The 25,405-nt window shown below is 33.8% G+C and overlaps 1 protein-coding gene across 3 annotated transcripts in view; it reads right to left on the bottom strand.

Moving 5' to 3' along the window:
• Positions 1–25,405, bottom strand: part of LOC145683374 (phospholipid scramblase 2-like) — a 628,315-nt gene that overhangs the window by 86,435 nt on the left and 516,475 nt on the right. For all 3 annotated transcript variants that reach the window (XM_081754706.1, XM_081754705.1, XM_081754707.1), the window contains exon 7: positions 11,337–11,489. In XM_081754706.1, coding sequence (XP_081610832.1) covers positions 11,337–11,489 — 153 coding nt within the window. The remainder of the gene's footprint in view (positions 1–11,336; positions 11,490–25,405) is intronic.

Raw genomic sequence — 25,405 nt, forward strand, 5'->3', positions numbered from 1 at the left:
TAAGTTGTTCGTTTCTAGTTTTCCCCTTTTTTAAACTTTGTATCAGTTTATCAACTTTGACGACCTCTCTTCTGTCCATTAATAACATTTATGTTAATAAAGGTTAAAATTTCTCAAAAGCAAAGGTCACATGCGGTTTCAACCAGTAGAGAAAACAATGCACGTTTAGTGCTGCGCCGTGGAAAGCGCCGCAGAGCCAGTAAACAATCACTGGTAGCTAAAAATAAACAACGAATAACAGAGTGATGAAGCAGTATTGTTCGGGAAGGTGAGGGGAAAGATTAGCTGGACAATAGAGTCTGTTTGCGAAACAGAATGGACACACGAAAAGAAATAATTTCTCTGCGTTGCCTTTGACCGCGGCGCGAAGATTAAACATCTCAAAATTATATTGATCAATCGGAAATAAATGCGAACTGCTTGAGAACAATAAAGAGTGTAACATAATTTATGTAATGAATAAAAAATACGAACGAAATGATAATTATAGAAAATGTCTAACATTATAGATCTGACCAATATACACATCCAAGAGTGCGGAGCTTTCTGGACGAGTAGACACTGAGTGAAAGTGATGTTATTACAAATAAAATAGATTGTCTTAAACATTCCCGTGTCAGATTATATATTAAAGAGCATAATCATTGTAAGGAGAATCCCTTTCCTGTACCTGGCCTAAGAAGTTTTTTGTAACAACATAGAGTAGTTGGTTCAGATTCATATCTTTTTGGAATTATATCTTATTAGTCAATCATTATAATTTCCCTAATAGTTGCTTCTAATTTAGGAATAAAAATATCACATACAAAACTTGGTAATTTCTGTAATGCTAACGAGGAAATAAATAATTATGTGTAAATGTAGAAGAGTGTGTTACTAGTCTTGCTGATAAGTGTATGTACTGGAGGTTTGATTTGAAGAGAACTTATTATCAATTACAGTTACATGGAGACTCTAGGGAAATGAGGACAACTATTAAGCCTCAAGGAAGTTGTAGTTTAGAAGTTATCAAGCAGGAATTAAAGTAGTAGTCTTATACGACGTTAAGAATAAAATAGTAGGGATATGAAGGATCAGAAAGTAAGAATTTATCGTTCTTCTGGTATCGTGGTAATCTCGTTTTAGCAACAAGCAATACAAAAGAACATATTAACTTTCTACGTAGAGTTATGTTAAGTTTTAAGCAGATTACCGTTACCATTTCTCCGGACAAAAGGAACATTTTCCAAGCGAATTAAGAATTTGGAGTTTTGATGCTGATGAAAATAGTACTGAACGTAATTCGCCACGAAGTGCAGCAATATCCTTCATGCGTGAAATAGTCGTGGAATTTACGATAATTACTGAACGTTTGTGCATGAATTCAACAAGCTACTACACTACTTTAGAACTTAAATCGATTAAGAAACGTTTCAATTGGTTACCGTGAGATCAGAGTGTTATTGGTAACTTGACGAAAACCTTAATGGATAATGCTGTATTCAAAACTCCAGATCTGGCTGGGAAATTTGTTGTATATGTCGATAGTAGAGGAAAGAATATAGGTTCGTATATCTTCCACTATGACGCCAATTAACGTTTACTTATAAGTGTGTTCTATTCAAGGAACTTTTCGGAGGCTGATTGTCGCCATAACACCTACGAAATTAAATTTATTAGACTTAAAAGAATTATTGAGAAGTATAAGATTGCTTAGTGAATGGTTTTGAATTTTATGCCGATAATAAGACATTATATTGCTTTCTAGCAAATGTTGAAAGTTTATACAGATATGATCTATTCTTGGAGGTCTTATGTAAATTCCCTTTTACAATTAGGTGCGTAAAATAATGTTCTTACCGACTCTTACATAAATGTATAATCCGATCGAATTAATTCTAGTGAATAGTTCTATTGGTCCTGCCTTCATGAAAACAAATTTTTCGCTTTGTAATTACATGGAGTTTAGCTATAATTAAAGACACATTTGAGGTTTTACTGAGACAGAATATCAGTCTTAAGGTGATTATTCCGAAATTAGATAGTGACAAAAGTATCCTTAAATATGGGCATAATAAGAACATTTTAATGAAAAAAAGTGGAGCTGTATATTACCCCTATCCATGGAAATGGGAAGTCTGGGGTTAATAGAGTATGTTCATCATGCATGTCTAACGTGATACCCATGGAAGTCTTAAGAAAATTATGAATAGATATACGTATGATTCTAGAGAAAATGATGTTAAATACTATGTCAAGATCTGCGGGGAGTGTCAGAAATTAAAAGATTAATATAAGATGATAGTGGTACAACTTGCTCTTAATATATTTACTACAGTTTGTGAAAAATATGATTTATCTTTAAGGCCTAAACTTAGCTCTGGTTCATTTCGATTTATAATTTCACAGACAAAAGGAAAGTTCAATATAAGAAAGAATTAAATCTAGCTTCATTCTTGGAAGAGATTACCAGGTGCCATATTTATTACTTCGATAATATGGTAAGGTAATTACGAAAATATTGAACATATAAATGCATTTACGATTAAAATATATTACTCGATTAGAACCATATTGCTACCTTGTTTGAAATTCAAACAAAAGTGATACTCTCCAACAATTCTCCAAACAAACATCAGGGAGTATATTCCCGTGATTCGGCTTGTTTTCTAACTTCATATTCAAACTCAGATAATTTCTTCACACCTCCGTCACTCTACATCACACTCAAATATCATCGATTCCCTCATAAACACTCTTAATTGACGCCTTCAAAAACATTTCTGCCTTTATAATACACCTTTTAGATAAAGAGCCTAGAAACGAAATATAAAATACGAGTTCTAAAATTTCAAATGAACTAACGATTTTTAAGTTCGAAACTCGATTAGCGAAAATTTGTTGTCATCCTCCACTCCAAAAATATCAAATTAATTAGCTGAAATCATTCACCACTCTACACTCAATGTTAGTCAATATGTACAGATAACTTTTCAATATATTTCCTTTACATCTTTCTGTATAAGCCTGTGTTGCGAATGTGATGAGATAAGACGAGAAAGAAGTTATAGTCTCTTCTCGTAAATTTTTTAGGCGTCTCGTTTCTCTCCATTTCTAGATTTTTTAATTATCTCATTTCGATTCAGGGGTACTCACTTTTCGTCTTGCTTTGTAAATTAATGTATAAAATATATTCCCTTATGTAGAAATTCTCAGATTCTTTGTGCATTACGAAAGTGGTGTAAATATTAAAAGATTTAAACTATATTTAGTCTTAGAATATATTGTTGTGAAATGATTTGAATATTTCTAAACGTTTGTTAATGGTTTTCAATGTGATAGTACGATTTCAGGTTTCACTACCCATGTATTAGCACTAAGATAGAAATATAAGACTGTGTTAAATGGGTGTTACTCAGAAGACTAGAACAAATTATCCTGTCTTTCGTAGTGCAAGTTATAGCAACGCTACACAATTATACAGCCTTTTCAAAACATGAAAAGAGTCGGAAATTTCCGTGGGTTTATGTACTTTTCTTCGAGGTTGCTGATATTTGTTACTACTTAAAATAGGTTACGTTACGTTCCAAAAAGACATTATTTCAGATTAGACTTCTGAAATTACTGTAATATCATTAACTCATACAACCAGTTGCATACGCCTTCATACGTATCACTATTACCATTTAGTATTAACAATATTTCCAATCATACTTATTTATTCTAAACTCTTTACATATAATTCCTTGCATCAACTTACGACTGTAACTCTAACGTTCTTTTTGACACTTGAGATACTCAATTCTTCCACTAAACATTCAACTTAATATATCATCTTATATCACAACTTCGTAACCTTTAAACAACAAACACTGTTCATTTAAAATCAATAATTATTTATTTGTCTTTTTAACAAATAAATTCAGTGCCACTCTAATCAAGGACTTTCTTGCCATTATATATTTTTGATCCTTTTATTGTTCATTTCTTGCACATACAACATTCTCCCCTCTTTTTTCTATTCTTATTTTTCTTCTTCATCTTCTCTTTTGGTTTTTGTTCCTCACTTGCTATCAGTCTATCCGCTTGTAACTTAAATCTGTCAATCATCCTTCCATCATCTTTTTCTTCTTTGTCTTCTTCATTTTCTTTTCGTCTCCGTCTTCCTGCAGCGACTCGGTTCGTTCCCTGTTCAATCCTCTTCTCACCACTTTGTTATACTTGTCATCCCATTTACCTTCTGTGGTCATATTTTTCTTAGTTTCTTCTTGTTTATTAGAATTCATTTCTTCTAGTACATCTACTTCTCCTAACTCCATAAAACACTCATCTTTTCCTTCTGATTTCCTTGTCCTCATATCACAGGTCCTCTCATCACGTACGTCTTCGTTTTCAATATCGTTTCCATTTTTTTCTACAGTTTTTATACGGTTTGCGTATATATGCTTGTATTGGTTATGATTAAACTTCGTATCACTGTTCCATCGCCTTTCACTTCGGTCTTCATCTTTTCGTAGCTGTACTTGATAAGACATGTACTCATAGTGTTGTGAGTGTTCGTTCATTTTATGTTGCTTGCCATGTCCTTGTCTAGATGTATCCACATATATTTCCTCTGATCCTCTGCTTATTATCTGAATTTCTCTACTTTCATCGATACTTAATCTTGGTTCCGTTTTGACCTCATAGTAAGAATTCAGCATGAAATCATCCATTGAAGTAAGGTTTTGTTCTTGTTCTTCATCATTGGTTACCAAACCATCTAACGCTTGTTAGAAATCTTCCATAATAAAAGTGTGCATATCTTCCTTCTGCAGAAATTGTTCCTCTGGCATCTGATTAGGTCTTCTTTTGTTAACGTTCCTCTCTTATTTAGGACAACACCTGGCGAAATGGTGATATTCATTACAATTCCTACATTGTAGCTACATCTCTTGCTGGACATTGGTACGTTACATGTTGTCTTCCACAAGCTACACATCCATAGTTCTGCTTTATGGACTTTCCGGCAAAATTGGTGTTATATCGAACCGTACGATTTGTTGTTGAGCGCTGTGGTTCTAATCCTGAATCCGGAAGCTGATTTGTTGTATTTTTAGTTGCCCTAACCTCGTATCAGTATTATAAAATACTGTAACTTGTTTCTAATAATTCTATTTGATTGGCAATCTCTACAGCCGTGTTCATGTTCAATTCTTTGGTAGACAACATCTTCTTCCGAGTGACCTCGCTTGCTATTCCGGAAACTATCTGGTCTCTCAGGGCATCTTCTATGAATTGTCCAAAATTACACCGGTTGGCGTGCTTTTTTAACCCTCCAATACGCGCTCGGGCTACTATTGTAGCCCAGCGTTTTTGTTTTCCTTGCCGCAAAGTAATGCGAGATCATAATTCAAAGGGTGTCTGTGTACCTTTCTATCAACTATCATTCTGCGTGTTTAGTTTGTGGTCAAACGTAAAATCGAAAGGAGCTCATTGTTATTCTGCTTGAAAGTTTCATGGGCTACATCTGTAGCCCGCGCGACTATTGATGTTACGGGTGCTCCAAAGAGTCAAAGTTTTTTCATTATAGTTTGAGTGTTGATCAGATGATCAATTAGTTTGCAAAATGCCAATTCTGATGAGGCATGTTTTCTAGATGGCAATAGTTAATATTTTGAGACCGCAAAATTCATTTTTCGGACTCAGAAATAGTGAAAATTCAGAAGATGTTACTGAGAATTCCGGGCGGCAGGAATCGCTGATGCCTGTTGATAATAGTAGTAAAGACAGTTCTGAAGTAAATTATTATGTAGTAAAACACAATATCAAATCAAAATTACTCGTAATATTTGCGTTCGTGCTCATAATATTGTGCTTTGTTTTCCAGGACCTAAAGATGGGGGTAGGTCTGCGTTATCGGAGCTTGAATATCTAGAAGTGCTTTTAGAAGCAAAAGTTTTGAGACTTAAGGTTGACTTTACAAATATTTACATTGACAGTGTAAGATTGAGATCTGTATTTAATCGTGATGCAAAATTTAAAGACGAGATTGTACGTGCCCTTATTGACATTTTGGTGCTTTTCATGAGTGGTCAATGCTTGAAGGAAAGTGTGCATTGACCACTCACCACTTGTGTGCAGAACATGCTTAGAAGGACATTAATACGGAAACATAAAAAGAAAAATATATGAGTGTAAATAGCAAATGCATAAATAATTATGCAAAATCGTAATCAAACTTTGATACCAGCTACTCGTTATGCTGAAAAGGTATATGCTTTATGGATAATACGTTTATTTGTAATATTTGTAAAATTTTTGAAAAATTATACTTAATTTTTAAAGAATTCTAACACATATGTTTAAGATGAAGGAAAGTTTAAAATGCGCCGGATTGGCCCATTTCTTGATAAATGCAAATAACTTTTACAGTCTTATTGCTGTATCACCTTTGAAAAAATGAATGGTGTTGGTCTTCTTTGTATATACATAGCTTTTAAAATAAACATATTTCTGAAATTGTGTATAAAACCCTTAAAACAGTTTATAAAAACCATTCTCTACAAGAAAGACAGAAATATTAACCAAGCTATGCAACATAATAGAATAAAAACAAATGGGCTACAATGGTAGCCCGCGCGACTATCCACGTCACAAAAATCCACGCGCGTATTACAGGGTTAATTGTAGTATATAAGCTTGACACAGTTGACCAGGTTGTTGTTTCATATTATGGAATTTATATCTTTCCACTATGAAATTTGATGTTTGCTGGAAATGTGTAACAAGAAGCTCTTTAATAGTATCATAGTTCAATTTTGGAACTCTTTTTGGTGCTGCCAACTCTTTCAGTATCTTATGCACCGAGCCTCCTATCAGTGATAACAAAATGCATACTTTTTTCTGTGATGGTACATCATTAGCCAAACACATCTAGCTGTTCAAAATATGATACTGACTTGTGATCTGCCATCCTGTATTTCGCGGATTCTTTTATAACGCTCGTCGTCAATTGTTACTACTTAAATTAGGTTACGTTACGTTCCGAGAAGACATTATTTCAGATTAGACTTCTGAAATTACTCTAATATCATTAACTCATACAACCACTTGCATACGTCTTCATACGTATCACTATTACCATTTAGTATTAACAGTATTTCCAATCATACTTATTTATTCCAAACTCTTTACATATAATTCCTTGCATTAACTTACGACTGTAACTCTAACGTTCTTTTTGACACTTGAGATACTCAATTCTTCCACTAACATTCAACTTACTATATCATCTTATATCACAACTTCGTAAACATTAAACAACAAACATTGTTCATTTAAAATCAATAATTATTCATTTGTCTTTTTAACAAATAATTTCAGTGCCACTCTAAACAAATCATTCTTGCCAGTATACATTTTTGATCCTTTTATTGTTCATTTCTTGCCCCTACAATATTAATGATGACATCAAATGTGAAAAAGGTCAGAATGCCTTATTCAACTTCGCAGTTCAAATATGTTCGGATACTCCGAATGGGCTGAAAATATAGTTTGTCATCTATGTGACACCTTGAATAACGTGTCACGAATGCAAACGTCTTTATACTGTGGGTAAAATGGGCTTAAATGGCCATTTGAAGAATTTCATAGCGAATTTGCCCTCCATATTGGATCCAATAAAATGGACCAATGTCGGTTTGGCCAGAAAGTGATAATACTATAAACAATTGCTGATAATTTTAGAATGAGACATGGAAGTTGGAATGAAATAGAATGTCTTACTTGCTGAAAATTGATTATCATGTGTGCATGTAATTTAATGTCCCTAGAACTTATCTCTGCTTGGCCAATATCTGCGTATGTTATGAGCAAAAATAACAGACTAATTTGAAATACGTTGAACTGTAGGGCACAAATGCATCCGAATAATTCTTATCCTTTATCAAATAAAAAATAGATACGAAGTACAGATAGAAAGTATATGATTTTAAAAGTAAGGAGCGCACGTTCCTTACGAAGTTCTCCAAAATGGACACTTATGTCCATTTTATCCACAGTATTTGTCTCCGTATATTGAATTTTGCCATTCTAACTTTCTAAACGTTATTCGAGACCTCACAAATAAGACTAACTCAATTTTCTGCCTATTTGAAGTATTCCGAACATACTTTGTCTTGCAAATTGGATCACCCATCGTGGATTTTTCTGTCGTGACTCCATCATTGGTATCAGCTACATACCAAACCAAAAACTACGTAAATCCATGCTAATTGTACCCTGTCTTCATATTTTGAGAAGGTTATTAATATTCCAGCCCACTGTGTAGCATTGTCATCGTTTACAAACTACACTTCTTAGCTTTAACAAGATATGGAATATCTCTGTCAGTGCTTGACGTATTGATCTCACATAACCATGGTACTGCTCCTCATATAATACAGTCCTGTATTGTAAGTTTTAAACTATACTACACTAATGATCTTTTTCGAGTAACTGTAACTTTTCGAAACTCAACTGTAATCTTCTATAAATAGCAATACTGTTCAATGGACCTTTCTAGACTTGGAACTAGCGTAAACAAATCTTGTCAATATTTAATTCAAGGTGAATAAAAAGTTAGTACCACACTCCCGCGGTGGGCCAACGGCGTTTCCATTTAACGCATGATTCACGTTCTTTCTCGGCAAGTTTGTAACACTAATTTGCGTTTACTGTCTCTTATTGTATATTTTTATTGTTGCCTTTAATACAATTTAGGTCATTGAATTTACCAAAACAAAACTTTCTCTTGGATTGGCAACACTGTTCATTTCGTGATGTTCTTCAAGGCACAAGCAGGCGTCCTCTTTCCCCATGTTCCTTCTTTCAAAGTTTAGTTTCTCCGTTTCTTATAGTTCCTCCATTATCTCGGTTGCACATTCTAAATTATATTATAATGTGGAAACGTCATTTGATGTCTTCGTCGTCAAGCGGGCAACGGTTAACGTTCTCGTAGGGAACTGCTATTTCACTGATGATTGTTTGTGGTCACATAGGATAAATTTTGCTGTGTGCGTACATCTTTATACGAAATTACCTTAAATAAAGAACACCTTCATATATATATATATATATATATAAGCGAAACTTTGCATGAAGCAACTACAAGGATGCGACGTTGTTTTAGGTATGTAACAGCTCCACTCGGTGAACAGTGTTGCCACCCCAGTATAAAGTTATATATTTTAAAATGACACTACCTCAGATTATTTCATATTTCAAATCAAAATGTTAAAGAAAAACTCAAAATATCATTTTGTTCAGTGTTGCAAACTAAGGATGTTATAATATCAGAAGAATTCAAATTCTGGAAGCCTCTGTCACACACCGCACAACGGAGAGGGACAAGATAATGCACATCGGAAATACCTTACCGTTGGATACTATGGTCATGGTATGACTTGTTTTGTATGAATAGCAACGAAGTTCCAAGGATTTGAAAATTTGAATTTTTTGAAAAGGCTTTGTTTCCAAAGATGCTTATGTAAGTATCATATCTAGTTACTTGTGTGGTTTGCAATTGAGAAAGAAATCATTTTGCCGTGTGCAGCAGTTCGACATCTCAAACCGTTCCAGAGATATGATAAACATTGATGAAGTTATCAACACTCCTTAAATCATGTAATTGCAAGGAGTTGTTCTAATTACACCTACTAAAATTTATTCCTGCAGTGCTATAAAAGAGAAGGAAACCAACAATCAGTTTACATATTGTCCAGAAATACGCCATTTTCAGCAATGTTGTAAACCTCATCAATGTTTATTATATCTCCATTACGATTTGAGATATCGAAGTGTTGTAAAGGGCAAAATGATTTGTTTGTCAATTGCAAACAACAGAAGTAACTAGATATGATACTTACCTAAGCATTTTTTTATGTAAAGCCTTCTGAAAAAATCAAATTTTCAAGCCCTTGTAACTTCGGTCCTGTTCCTTCAAAACAACTCATACCATGACCACAGGTATTTCAATTGTGCATTATCTTGCCCACCTCCGTTGTGCTGTATGTGTGAAGAGGCTTCCAAACTTGTGATATTATAACACTCATGGTTTGCAACACTGAATAAAAATGTGATATTTTAAGTTCTCCTTTAACATGCTGATTTGAGATATGTACAATCTGAGGTAGTGTTATTTGAAAATATAAAATGTTATACTGGGATGGCAACACTCTTCAGCAGATGTTTAATACGTAAGACGATCTCTCCTTCCTCATAGTTGCATCCTCCAAAGTTTTGCTTTTCTCTCTCTTCTGGTTTCACCGTTATTAGGGATGTCCCAGAATGCGTCGCTGAGTGTCGTGAGTTAAAGAGTTGCTGAGTTAGAGTTACACTTCCGACCCCATTTGCATCCAAGTTTATCCCCGCAACTTTGGGGAGGAGGAGGAAGGAGGTAGATAAATATGACCAAAAATGGTCAATGTTAGTGTCGAATCCATAGTTTTGGGGTCGCTTTGAGACATAGAGAGATATTTCTCATGACATTAAAAAAAAAGAATAGCATATTTCGTAGCTGACACGTGAAATAAGGTGTTGTGTATTTTTCTTTATTTTATCCCAATACTAATATTGTTTTAAATCTCACTGATTTCTGTACATTAATATCACTATTTTCAATCGGGGAATTTTTTTCCCTGGAAACGTAGTCATTGCACGGATTAAACATGAAAAGTAATAAAGTGATTTTGATACGGTGGAAGTGTTGTCAAATTCATATTTTGATTCTTTCTCTGTCATAAATTTTTCATAGAGTAGATCAAAATGACTTTAATGATAGTAAAAATGTATTAACGAGAGAGTGATCCTAAACTTCATCACTGAATGAGAATCACATAGGTTGTGTAAATGTTAGAGTCATTGTAGATTTGTAAACCCCAAACTGTGTTTATATTTACTATTTTCATGTTAGATGTACATTTGCGTTTTCATTTTCCAATATGTAACGGATCTGTAAGGAGACATTAAAGGAAAGAAAATGTTTTGCTTGTAGCAGTGTCGATATACTAGTGGCGCTGATATCAGCCAATTTTCCTTGTGTTGGAATTGGTCAAATATCAATACAAAATTAAAAATACATATTTTCCTAAAATTAGGCCATTAATCTCTCTTACACATAACCAATAATTATAGCTACCTTACAAAGCAGCTATAATGCATAATCTGACCATTTCACTCACAACCTGAAAAAGGGCAAAGCATGCAAGTTTTTAAGCCATAACAACTCCATCTGTGTTGCAGGCCTTGCATGCTCTAACGTGTCGCCTCCACCTAGAAATGATACTAAATATTTATTAACTATTTAGAAACTATAATTAAATTTACTTCATACTTACAATTAAAATAGAAGCTCCCAGTATGACGGCTTTCATATAGACATCCATATACGTTGTAAAAGAAATTTCGTAAATATCGGCCTTATTATCCCGAACTCCTGTCCACTTGTTAATAATTTTTCCTACTTGGATTTCGCTATCACTGGACATTATCTGAAACCAATCAAAGGAATATGTTTTAAATAATTATACGTATAGTAAGCACGTATAGGAATAATTTTTGACATGTTCAAATGTTCAACTGACTAAATTGCAACATGTAATTCATAGGATAGCTAGAGTTCAATTGTCTTTATGAATCCACGTGAAAAAATTGGATTATAGATTTAATTAATTTATATTTTATGCAAATAGCTGTATTTGCTTTACTCTTATACAAATCTAGAAAGGAAAATTGTGTAGTACAACTTAATATTAACGCGAGACGAGAGTGCATGGGTAATTACATTTTAACGTTTTTTGTAAACAAATTGTAACGGAGATCTTTGAAAATGTTTTCTCTTGTTGGTAATACATCAGTCCATGAAATGGCAGATTTACAATATTAATATTGAAAAATATATATTTTATCATAGATCAGCCTTACGTTTTACCTTGTAAGAATATTCATTTACTCAAAGGCATTACAATCACCTCATAATCATATTAATGAAGTAGATACAGTTAAACCATACTTTAGTGCGTATTTTCCAGGAAAGAAGAAGAATATAACCTATGTACTGCTGCATAGCATGGTCCTCTCTGGGTATTATATTTCCCTCCTTCTATCTCCTACAGGTCTAAATCTGTATGTTATACGTTTTTATACAGAAAGCATGGGTCGTAATCCAAAAGGGATGCTCCTTATCAATAGTGATTTGGGAACAAACTTTTAATTGGTATTATCGTGGTCATCATACATTTTTGAGTATTTATTATTTTGTAGTTAAGATATATGGAAATACATATATTAGGCAATCATAAAATGATGGCAAGGTTGATTGGTTCGTTGCCAAATATATAAGATGATGTAACTGCAAGATAATCATATTGCGTACGGTATCAAATCAAAGTAGCTTCGATTCTTGCTAATATACAGAACACCTCACGGATCTGTCCTTTTTCAACAGTCTATAAGTCTATAAATCTACAATATACTACAATCAGGGGTAAAGTGGAAAAAAAAGGTACCAAATGTCCTCTTTTCTCCACACTTTTTTCACTACCGTATCATTTCTTTTATCTGTGAGTTCACCTATAAATGACACGAATGCCAACGTTTTGTCGCCATACGTTCAACAATAACACGCGTAGTGATAAACGTTTGGACGAAAATCGGAGACGCAGTTTTCCTTGAAACAAAATGTCGTCGTGGTTAAAAGGGACACTAAATTATGTAAGTAAAAGGATAATGAATATTAATGAGAAATGTGAAAATTAATTTTCCTGTAATCGATAATAGTGGTGCCATGAATTGGTATTGGCATTAATACATGTAAAAATAATTCCTTGAATAATTAATATGAAGAAAGAGCTATTCAACAATGAACATTGCAGTACCAACGTGCTACAAAATAGATGGTTTCAATTAAGATTGTATGCATGAAACAGTTATCAAATTTTTCAAGGAAGGCAGAACTTCCATAATGGAACCACTAATTGAATCAATTATTTCAAGGAAAGCTGCCGACACTGTTGTCAATTTTGCGATTCTAGGTGGAAAAAATTGGAGAATATTATGACGAAATACGTATACTCACAATGGATAATTCAGTAATGCTCACGGTTGTTTTAATCAAGAACCTCATTCTATAATAACTAGTAGGAAACAATAATTCACATATTGCAATGTCTGATTTGACAGACTAAACTAGGATAACCCAGAGGATCAACAGAAATATTTCAAAAGATATATCATGAAGTGAATTTACCTAAAAATAACTTGACCTGCAACTAACATCAAAATTACCATCCTTTCCTTGTCATAAGAGCAAGTATCTGCTAGTACAGTTCGAAGCATAGAAAATGTTACAAAAAGTCTAACTCAGAAACAAACTCTTGCGCCGTGTGGTTATGCATTCTGAAATACACTTCTCATTGACTAGTAACTTCCGATATTCAACCCAACTCATCCCTTTCCTCCAACTTGCTTGTCTAAAGCAGTGTGTGACGTAATATACTCTTTCCATTAAGGCGAAAAAACAGGAACCAGTTCACAAGCTTTAATATGTAAAACCGTTTCTTCAATTCGTTTGTTGTGAATTTCATATCTAGAGCCTAAATAAAACAATACGTCACAAAACGTTCCCGTAGCTTCATTAACACCCTTGTTTGCATTCTTTCCAATTATCAAAGAGTGCATATCACATCCACCTAGGAAGATGCTCCTTGTGAATTATGTTGAAATTGTTATCATAGCATTAGGTTTTGTGCTTCCCAAAGTCTGTAATGAGGGCGCAGAACTCAAAAAACTACTGACATACATGAGTGTTATTCATTTCCTGTCAGTAATTGCAAGCAAATATTCTAGTTCTCGTCATTTGGGTAGGAAAGAAGAATGTAATTGCCCTCTCCCTTGAGCTTGAGAAATACATATTGTGTGATCAAATGTGTAGTAATATAATAAAAAGTGTTCGATCTCAGCTCGCTCCATCTAAACTATTAGGTGGACAAACACCGTTAGCACCGGTTCTCCCATTTCATATTACTTTTTCATTCCACCATTTTCTTCATTGCTTGTCATCACCGCCTCCTTTACTATCCCCGTATAATCGTCGATGGAAAACTTAAAACTTCATTTTTTTGAAATAGGAAATGAAATTATTATGTCGGCGGATAATCTTTGTTTCCCCACAAACCCGCGCAAAATCTAAAATGACGCTGCTTTTAATAACAAATATATATAGTTAGGATAGCACATTTTTAGAGCGCTTACGTTTGGTTCAAGAGTGAAGATTAGCTCCCAAGCCATAAGAGTTCATCCATGACATTGAGAGAGAGAGAGAGGGAGAGAGAGAGAGAGAAAGAGAGAGAGGGATTCAAATATTGAGACAGAAAGGAATGATTTTCTTATATAAGTTAAGAATTTTAGAAAACAATTATCGAGTAGCATCCGTATTATGATAAAATTGTGACTTTGTTAAACAGAGGAAGGAAAGGTTCTGATCTGCTAGTATCACATTAGGCAGTTGTTGAATGAAGAAGGATAATTCTTTTTAGAGCATCAAACGATTACGAATGGAGAGAAAGATCTTATGATCTGGATAATTAAAAATCTTAAAAATCTTTTGCTTCCGAGCCGGGTTTCGAACCACGAATCTTTTAGTTATCGATCGTTGACTTTACCCACTCAGCCACAGAGAATTCTACGTAGCCTAGAAAGATGCTCCTTGTAAATTATGTTGAATTTGTTATCATAGCATTAGGTTTTGTGCTTCCCAAAGTCTGTAATGTGGGCGCAGAGCACTAGAAACTACTGACATACATTTCCTGTCAGTCATTGCAAGCAAATATTCTAGTTCTCGTTATTTGAATAGGAAAGAAGAATGTAATTGCCCCCTCCCTTGAGCTTGAGCAATACATAATTTAGTAGATGTACCCCACTACAGAAGGTCGACTTAGCGAAATTTGATCTTGTTTTCCTAGAAATCGATATCATTTCCTGGAAGTGGGAGGCAAGTATCGACAAGCCTTTAGTTGCTATGTTCATAGCCTTTTACGGCTACCACAGAAGCCCGTGGGAAAATTTTGGTTTATTTGAACCCGCGTCACCCCCTACTCCTCTTTAGTTGCTATGTTCATAGCCTTTTACGGCTACCACAGTAGCCCGTGGGAAAATGTTGGTTTGCTGTTGCTATGCTCATAGTCTTGGACGCCTACCAGATGTAAAAAAAACAAGATAAAATATGCCTTTTTTGTGTTCTTGTCGTGTATTCGCTAATAATTTGAATCCCCAAACCCCCCACCCCTCCTGCGAAGAGTGTAAGCGGAACGTATGTGCTTGTGTAGATAAATCTATTAGCAGCTGTTGCAAAGAAAGAAACGTCAAAAATTTAAAGATGTCATCGTCAATGAGTTTATTAGATAAGCTTAATAAGCCATCAATGGTATCCTTTACAAAAATGCGAGATTTTGAGATTGGAGTACAATTTCGTATTGTAAACTCTGAGATAATTTCAACGGTATATGGTAGGAAGGCATGTGTGACATTTGAAGGGGGCGAAAAAGTGATTTTACCTGGACGTTGTACTGAAAAATTGGAACCAGATAATGGTACATTATTAACGTATTTACAAAGTGGATATGTCTGTTTAATATATTGTGGCAGTATCCGTATTTAATCAGAATTTCATGTATAATAATTTTATTTTTATTGATCAATTTTTATTTTTTATGGATATCGGATTTGATAAAATAATGAGGTGAAGGTAAACAACAATTAAGAATCGAGATTAACGCAAGCTGATGCAAATGTGATATTTAATTGTCAGCGAAATTCAATAAACAAAAATGCATAATGGAGAGTCTGCGAATGCAGGAAGACAATCTATGTAATGCGTTAACTCGTACATAAGCTACATTCTGTAAATTATGAAAAGTAATTGTAATCTGTTTGTGAACATTTCACACATTCACGGATATGAGGAAATTGCCTAGAATCGGGAAATCGGAGTTTGTCGAGGGTTGCAGTCTTGACACGAGGAAAGAAGTTGCTTTTTCCAAACGAAAGGAGTTCACACGTACCTAGCAGCAGACGACGCCAGAGAATTCCAGAACGGAGGAGTTGAACAAAACCAAGAGACAGGAGGTATTCTGGACAGACCGACACAGAGAGGAACAGACAACCGTGGGTTCGACAGAGAACCGTGTATTCGACGGACAGAGTTCTATTGAAGGTGTTTTATTAAAAGAGAAGTCATCGCGATCTGGATGGAAGCTTCAGCTTTTAGAGAAGCTCCAGTATTTTATTAAAGAAGTTCTACGAGTCATCTAGAGCATTTGGGAGTGAGACCAGACTCAATGCTAAGCAGCAACGCCTGTCCATAGAAGTGTCAACTTGGCGACACTGGATTCAACTCTTCAACACCAAGGACATCAGCGAACGTCATTTGGCAGAGATCTGAAAGGTACGTGTTTCTCCTATTCAGGATTCAATTGCTCAATGCTCGATAAACGATACTCGTCTGGCAAAGTTTCCGATTATCCGTACTAAAATTCACAACACTCATATTCATTACATTTTACTGAATACGAAATACAGATGTTATGTAGTCATAGAAATCATTGTGTTATTATTCGAATTAAATCCCCAGTTGGGATATGTAAATGATAAACCTCTCGCATATAAATTTGTGAACTTCCCCACTCATTCTAGATGGTGAGGGGGAAGGCGCTCAGCTCAATTCATTTTTGCATCCCCAAATCAGGCACGAATTGAGCCGGGTTGTCAATATAAAGAAATGAAGATTAATGTATCTGGACGATCTTGAATTTACTGAACTGGTTTACTCATCGTAAGTGTATGGTAGCATGTACAAACAGGATGAAACATTAATTTTCCTCTTCGCCCCCTTCCTCTTCATGCATGCGCAGTCATCTGTATGCATAGTGTCGTTATTCTGTGCTGGGCAGCGACTGGAGTAACATGTCTTTGAGTGCTTGTGAATCAACTATGGATACCAAGAAAGAGTACTTGTTAAATGTTGAATATGGACTTAATTCAATGAAAACGAAATTAATTTGTATTGGACTGGATAGTGATACATTTGAACCAGTGATTCGTGTTCGCAAAGGACTTGTGTTTAGAGTGGAGTTAAATTTGGCAGAGTGGGAGAAATTTGTACCCCATTTGTTACGGACTATTTAAATTCTCAAGTGGAAATTACATTTATAAAATCTCTTGGTCGAAAAAATGAACTGGTGGTGCGAAAACTAATGGGTGAAAAATTAGTGATGTTAGAGAAGAAAGGAACACTTCATGCTCCTCGAAACACTGTGTACTTAACTTCAAGTGATTGGCTTTATTTCTTGGAAATATTACAGTGTATAGAACGTGCTGTGAAAAACAGTAAAGTTTGTAGTGTTGTTCTACGTGAATATTTTGACTCGTGTACAGATACTATTCGTAATCATGGACAATCGCAGTGTCTTAAATGCAGAGGACTTGCCGGAATCCATACCTGTGTAGATGAACAGAGTATTATCAATGGTATGAACATCAGTTTTCCAAGTGTCTCTCTTGATAAGAACAGTGATGTGAACATTGATGGTGAACGATTAAAATTGGAAATGAAAGTATTTTGCAAACAAAAACTCATAGATTCAATTATGGCTGACTTATTTGATAGTGTATCGACACAGCCATGGTGGGGGGAAACCGATACTCAACCTTCGGAGGTTATCAATGAAGTGAACGACTCTTCATAAAGAAGAAGAAAATTGATTTGTATTTCATGTATACTAAACAACGTAATATCAAATGTAATATATATATATATATATATATATATATATATATATATATATATATATATATATATATATAGTGGAAAGTGAAATGTTTTATTTGTGTGTATCTTTTGTGTTCGTTTCATACACCTCAATATGTTAGGATTTTTATTTTTTTATATAAGAAAAAAATCCTAACATATATTTTTCCTCGTATATTATAAGTGATACGTATAATAATAATAATAATCATAATGAATTCAAATTCTTGAAATAAATGTTAAAATAAAAATTAGTATTTGAAATTATTATTATTATTATTATTATTATTATACCCTTTGTCTTAAGTATGATAGGGCTTTTTTATTTTTTAAAAAAGGAACTAGAATAATTAATATTAAAATTTTAAAAACAAAAGTCCTATTATAATAATAATATTGATTTCACATACTTGATTTAATTTACGACAGAATAACTGATTAAGTATTGGAATTCATTATTATTATGTAGTTATTATTATTATGTATTTCATTGTTGATAACTTCACAACTGCCATATACTGTGCACTGTTGATGACTATATACAGTTCAATTAATGATACTACTGCTGTTGATGATGGTGATGAAACGTAGATAGAAGTCATTCTGTAAAATGATGATGTCCATACACACGATGAATATCTTTTACTCTCTGAAATGAAAAAAAATGAAAAACATAACTTAAAGCTTATTTTATCTATAATCATGAACAAATAAAACAACAAATAATAATATATACAAACGCATTATAATAAAGAAGAAGAAGAAGAAGAAATGACTACCTGCAATAATATGAAAAAAAGTAATCAAAACAAACGAAGAAGAAGAATGAATGACATGATTACCTGTAAAAGTAAATACAGCAAGCGACGATCATTTTTTTCTGGAGTTGATGAGAAAGTGTAATGAAATTCATTTAAGGACTTTCCTTTAGCTTTGAAGCATAGGAAAAGATATGAATAATGCCCACATAGGGAGGATTTCACACTTTGAATTTGTTTATTATTAAATGTATAAGAAATGGAATTTCTACGTAGAAATTGAATATGTTGCATTACATATGGAAGAAATCCAAATGTATCAAAGTAGTGAGCACGTCCGTCAGTATGAATATATATGGAAATCCAGTGTGTGCCAAGTTTGTTCGAGGGATCTGTATTTATGATGATAGCTGAAGGTAGTGGAACATGTGTTGGTAATTTGTAGGCTGCATATACGCCAACGAAATGATTGTGAAATAAAGAATTTGTTTGCAAAGCATTCAAAAAAATCTAGTGTAGACATCACGTATAAATATGCAGACATGTACATATATGATGCGATATTTAAATAACGTACCTTTAAAAATCCATGATGATGTTCTTCTGATGATGGACTTCTAAGAGAGATTGGAATTCTCCATACGTTATACATGAGACAGGTGCTGGTAGAGGCTTCGTAAAATGAACTTCCAGACGAACACAGCCGTGACGTATAAGGTTCCAATGCTGCAAAGCGCTGGCTTCTTCATCTGGGGTAATGTCGAAAACAAAGATAGTGTATCCTTGAGGAAAGGCAAGGCGAGGAAGATTGTTGCCATGATTGGAAAAGTGAATACCTGATCCACAGAATAGGGTATGATATGAGGAAACATAGAGGTTGTTTTCGAAATTTGGTTGTGATGGTTTCGAAGGTACAGGTTTTCCATCAATGTATAGAGAGAAGAAATGTCAAAATGTTTGAAATAAAATGGATTTGAAGTTATTGTTCTTGTATAGGCATCATTTTGTGTAAACGCTATAATCACTCGAGTTGGTAATACTCTCATAAATAAATTATCAATTGTTTTTGATTGAAGATTCTGTGGAATAACGAATGATTTCATTTGCACACTTGTGAGAGGATATTTGTCTGTTGTTGATTGTAGAAGCTTGTTATGTGCTAGTTTTATTGTAGGACTAACATTAATCTTTTTAATATGTAAAGCAGCGTCTAAAATATTCACTTTAGCCTCAACAGACGCATCACTAGCGATGAGACAAAGGTTTGGCTTTGCAGGAATTAACTTGAGACGTAATTCTACTCCTTGGATTAAAAATTTATCTTGATTAAAAATATCACAATGAAGATGTCCAAGCATGTGGAATTTTGCACTTTTTTTGTTAATTCATAACGTTGTTAAAATCCTCTATTACCACTAGATGTTGCATCCATATGTCCAGCAGTATCTTGAAACCAGAATGCACATTGAAGATGAGTATTTTTAGCAAAATCATCATAATTTAACAGTTTTTCAATGTATGATCGATATGGATGATTATGAGATGGAAATGAAATCAGTTTGTTATTTAAATACACTTCCACTTCACTGAACATAGAATTTAATAAGTCATTAATAGGAGCCACAGCTTTATCACTTTCACCAAATGCTGATCCATCAGGCTTAACGATTTGAGCTTCAATGTAAAGAAGAGTATGTGGTAGATCTCTGTATTCATCACTTGTTCCTGGGATGACAAACTCTATAGAAGCATTATCAGCTAGTGAACTGATTGGTGTGTATGTAACATGATTATCCAATATACTGGTTTGCGTTGGTTTTGTAGAAAAAATATCTAGTTCACTTTTTACACACTCGCAGGATTGATGATGTAAGAAATTCATAATGGTGATGATTTAATCAAAGATATCGTGTGATAACTTCCTCTTCTTATAAGACTGATTTTTCTTTGTTTTCTGTGTACGTTTCCTCTTACCCTTCTTCTTCTTGCGCTTGATGATGCGTAATGATGAAGGGTTAAAGATGGAATGATGTGTAATTCTTCTTTTCCATCGTTGATATCCAGATTCTAGCATAGATTTCAGTTTATTTTTTGCTTTGTCTTGCAAGACGGATCTCGCTTCACCCATTCGTTGATGAAAAGATTCGTTAATAGGTTGGTTATCGATGATGACATCAGTAATAACGTTTGCTCCAGATTTTAATAATTCCTTTCCTACTGTTTTAGCTCCTTGTTTTACTAGTGGCATGACAGAACGAAATAATCCTCCAAGGAAACTTCCAATACCAGGTCCAACTTGATAAGGGGATCTAACATAAACGTTTCCAGTTCCAGAAAGAGCTTGTTTTTGATAATATTTTAAATATGGATTATTCATATTTGTCGATGTTGATGCACTGATCGAAAATGTAGTTTAACGCATACAGTTCCGAAAGTGAATGCAAGTGGAGAGCCTGTACTATCTCTTATATCTATTTTGATGTGTTCAAAATGCATCTTCTCTATAGGCACATAATGTGGAGGATTAAAAATGTCTATAACACTACTTCCAAATGTATGATTCACAGGATTCATATTTATGATACGTAATAATGGTGCTACTGTATCTCCAACAAATACAGATTGAATTATATCACAATACACATACATTGTAGATGGAAGTCCTCAACGTATAAAATAGGTATTACTCTCACGAGTATAAGAAATATGTAAATTTGTGAATCTGTTGTATGTGTTTATTATCTTTATCAATTCTGATATGTCTGTGTAATAACGTACAGGAATAGTTATAAATTTCCATTCATCACTTTTTGCAGGTTTGTAAAAAATTTTATTATTTTCTTCATTAATATTTAATATTGAATTTTGATAATGAATTTCAACAATAGCCACTTCCCACTTTTCATGGAATTCCATTCTTTGATGAAGTTTCGTAGTGTATGATGTTAAGGTGTTGTCAGATAAATATTCCATAGAACTATTACTGGGAATCGTAAGGTAAAACTCTCCATCAGGTTTCATTGTACTTCTCGATAATCTTTACGGATGATGCAGGTATCTTGGAATCGAAAGAAGATATCCTTTCTAATGAACAAGATATTCTTTTCTGCTGCCTTTTCGTCTTGTACGTATGATTTTATCTATGTAAAATGTCTTTGATAACGTCACAGGTTGTAATTTCTCTCTGTAAAATAATCCATCCAGTGGTTCCTTGTTTAAATCTTCAATTTCATAAACACGTGGATGACTTGGTATTATCTTCTTCACTTTAAATATTTCCCAAGCCCAATTTTGCATATATCCTTTATCAAATGTACGTTTAGTTTTACTAATTCGTACTGTATCACCAATCTTAAGATGTTTTGAGAAATTTGGATTCTACTTCTTCTTTATTTTATTATCATATTGATTATGCCGTACTTGTAATAGGTTAGTTTGAGAAACATTTGCAGGTGACATCTTTATGCTTGAATGATAACCTTCATTGTATGATTTCACAAGAAGGGGTAATACATTTAAATAATTAAACGTTTGATATTTTGTAAAATACTTCCACATTTTTTCTTTTAGAGTTCTGTTAAAACGTTCTACAATACTAGCTTTTATATCAGGATTTTTAGTTGTAATATGCTTTATTTTGTTTTCCACTAAGTACTTCTGTATTGTTTTATTAGTAAACTCACTTCCTTTATCTGTTCGGAATGTAATTGGTTTACTGTCTTTGAACACAATTTGCAATGCTTTTAAGACATCATTTGTTCTTTTAGATTTTAATGGCACAGCCCATGCATATCGACTGAACACATCTATCACTGTAAGAATATAACGATATCCATCATTAAATTTATGAAGAGATTGAAGATCATTAATATCACTTTCCCGCTCATCATCAATGTTATTGACTACATAGAAATCTCTTTTAAAACGATGACGTACAGGTTTGTGTAACGTATATGTTGTTTGTTGCAGTAACCATCTTCTTATACAATGTATAGGAATTTTCTTCTTTGTAGCTATCCACAATTTTTTAACAGTTGAAAACGAGGCAGGATGTGAAGGGTTGTAGTAAATCTTGCTTAACTGTTTGTTTACGGTTTCCACCTTGACCATACTTGACGTTTACACGCACGATTCCTTTTCCTTATAGGAGATACTACTTTTTCCTTTTCTTCTTCTTCTTCTGCTTCTACTTCGTCGTCTTCTGGAAACGATTTCAGAGGTATTTTTTCCGTTGACGAAGATCCTGTTGGTGATGCTTTAGTTCGTCGTAAAATATATGACAAATGTTTTGGATTTCCAATACGTCATTGAGGTGTGTTATTAAAAGATAAATAATTACAAAATTTATCCTATCCCGGTGCATTTGTGTGTTTCCTGGGTCGCGACACATCAGAAATTAAATCTACAATGTGAGATCCTTCTAGTTTATCACCTCTGATGTAAACAGTTCCTTTATTATCCCACGTGATATTATCATCATATTTCATTCTATGTAGTAGTAATTCAGCTCTTTTACGACACATTTTGAGTATAGATAATAATATTTCTTCTTCTACTTTAGGCTTCTGTAATTTAGATGACGTAATTGAAAGTGTCACAGGTTCTTCTTGTTTTCGTATTAAATGTAAATATTTTTGAAGAATATTATTATACTGATTCCACTTTTCTTCATCACTAAGCGATGATAACTGTTAAATCTCTTGCATTTCTTGATCCAAATTAGATTCACGTATCTCCAGGGCTGATGATGATGATGATGCTGGCGTTTGTATACGATTCAGAACTTCAGGTGGAACTAAAATCATCTTCTTTGCGTGTTCCATTGTACTAACGGATCAGTAAACTTGACAATGCACTAATTAAAATATTAGCTAAAAATGCCGGTAGGAATCCACCTTGCTGCTGCACTAATAAATGCTTCTTCTTTTTTTGGATGGAGTTTCCTTTCTTCTCAAGATATCGAAGCGTCCTCTTGTATCGCTTTAATCTTGCTTTCTGTGTCTTTGTAAGAGGTACATTCCCTTTTAATACATTATAACAGCATTCGCAAATACTTCGAATCACTGAAGAGTCTGCATTAGCCAGTATAGCTTTACGTAATTTAGGATTTGCTTTGCTAAGCGTACGAAGAAGATCTACGTGTTTTACTCTTGGAAACATATTGTCAGATTGAAGAAATACAGTTTAAAATAAACATTATAAGCACATCTTCTTCTATTTCGTTGAAACATAAACGTAATGATAAACATCATACGGAAAGATATTTGTTTGAAAACGAAGTTCATCTAGAGTATGATGTTTTAAATCAATAAAAAATTGTCCATATGGTAACTTTGTTGCGTCGTTGAAACTTTCTTGAAAAAATTTTGGATTCTGAGGAGTTAGTTGATAACTCAAATGTTTAATTTGTGATTTATTTCTTGGATTTTTAAATAATACGAGATAAGAACAATTCAAGCTCATATCTCTGCTTCCTTTTCCCTGATGAAATATGTTTTGTGTAATAAATAGTACAATAAGATATCTATGATGAAAACCCTTTGTAAAGAAATAAACTATATTGCGGTTCACTCACACATTTGATCATCAACAATTATAAAATGTGGTCCAGTTTCAGGTAAAAAGTCTTTTGTTCGAGGTAATCCTTCTATAAATTGTACTTTTATCGAAATTTCTCTATATGCATTTTGCCATTCTGCATAGTACCAATAAATATGACGAAATGATGTATTCACCATACGTGATAAATTGGACAGGAATCGTATTACAAAGGAAATTTTTCCACATCCACTTGGTCCGGCAACAATACATGAAAAGGGATGTTTCCACTTCGTGTCCATGTTAAAAAGTATGATCATTCTTTCTTCATACGTATATTTATAAAGGGCCTTATTACATTTCTCTTCTTCTTTTTTTGGAAGCAGTGTAGCCATATGGAATATAATTTATCCCATAAATTTTTGTTTCGGGCATGCTGACAATAGTATGGTCTTTCTTGCGGCAATTTTTTTTCTCATTGGTAATTTTGACTTCAGTGGGACGAGATTCTTCTTCTTCTTCCGCATCCTCTTCACTATCTACTATCATTTTCTTCATTACATGAAAATTTAGGTGTTTTGAAGATTCATAGTTTAATGAAAAGCCCCGTATCTTGCATACTTGAAACTCCTTCTTCGTGCTGGGATCAAAAATACGTAACCCATAGTTCTTGGGTCCAGCCGAGACGTATTCTGAAATATAGTCCTCTTTACCATACTCGAGTACTTCATTTGTTAAATCGCCTAAAAAGTCACAAGTTGGGATTGTAGTTTCACCAGGTTTTTGCGTATAAATGAATGAATCTGTATCAAAATACAATACTCTTTCTTGCAGTTGATCTAAATACTTGTACAATTCTATTCTTGCTTGTGCTGTTGTGTACGCGGCTATGACGACATTTACTGCTGGTAGTGAAAAAGGAACTTCATCTATGTATTGCCAATATACATATATCATATCATCATTTACTGGAAATATTTGGTGAACGTCTATATCATGAGATGTTAATTTCTCATATAATTCCTTTGGATCATTAATAATGCTTACATGACCCATGTTCTCACGTTGTCCAAATTTTCCCCAAAAAGAATTTAACATTAGTTTAGCTAAACTTCTAAGTGCTGGATTATGTTGAATTTTATTTTCATCGAGACGTATTCCTTCCTTTTCATAAAATTGTTGAATGCACTTCTGCCTTAGCTCATCTGTTTCACACCATGCTGGCCATCCACTAGCTTCCGTTTTTGCTTTCAGGAAGGTGTTTATGTACTCTGCAAATAAGCCGCCAATTTTTGTTTCTTCATCA

Source organism: Thermobia domestica, chromosome 4 (genome assembly GCF_964235325.1).
Source record: "Thermobia domestica chromosome 4, izTheDome1.hap1.1, whole genome shotgun sequence".
Taxonomy (NCBI): Eukaryota; Metazoa; Arthropoda; class Insecta; order Zygentoma; family Lepismatidae; genus Thermobia; species Thermobia domestica.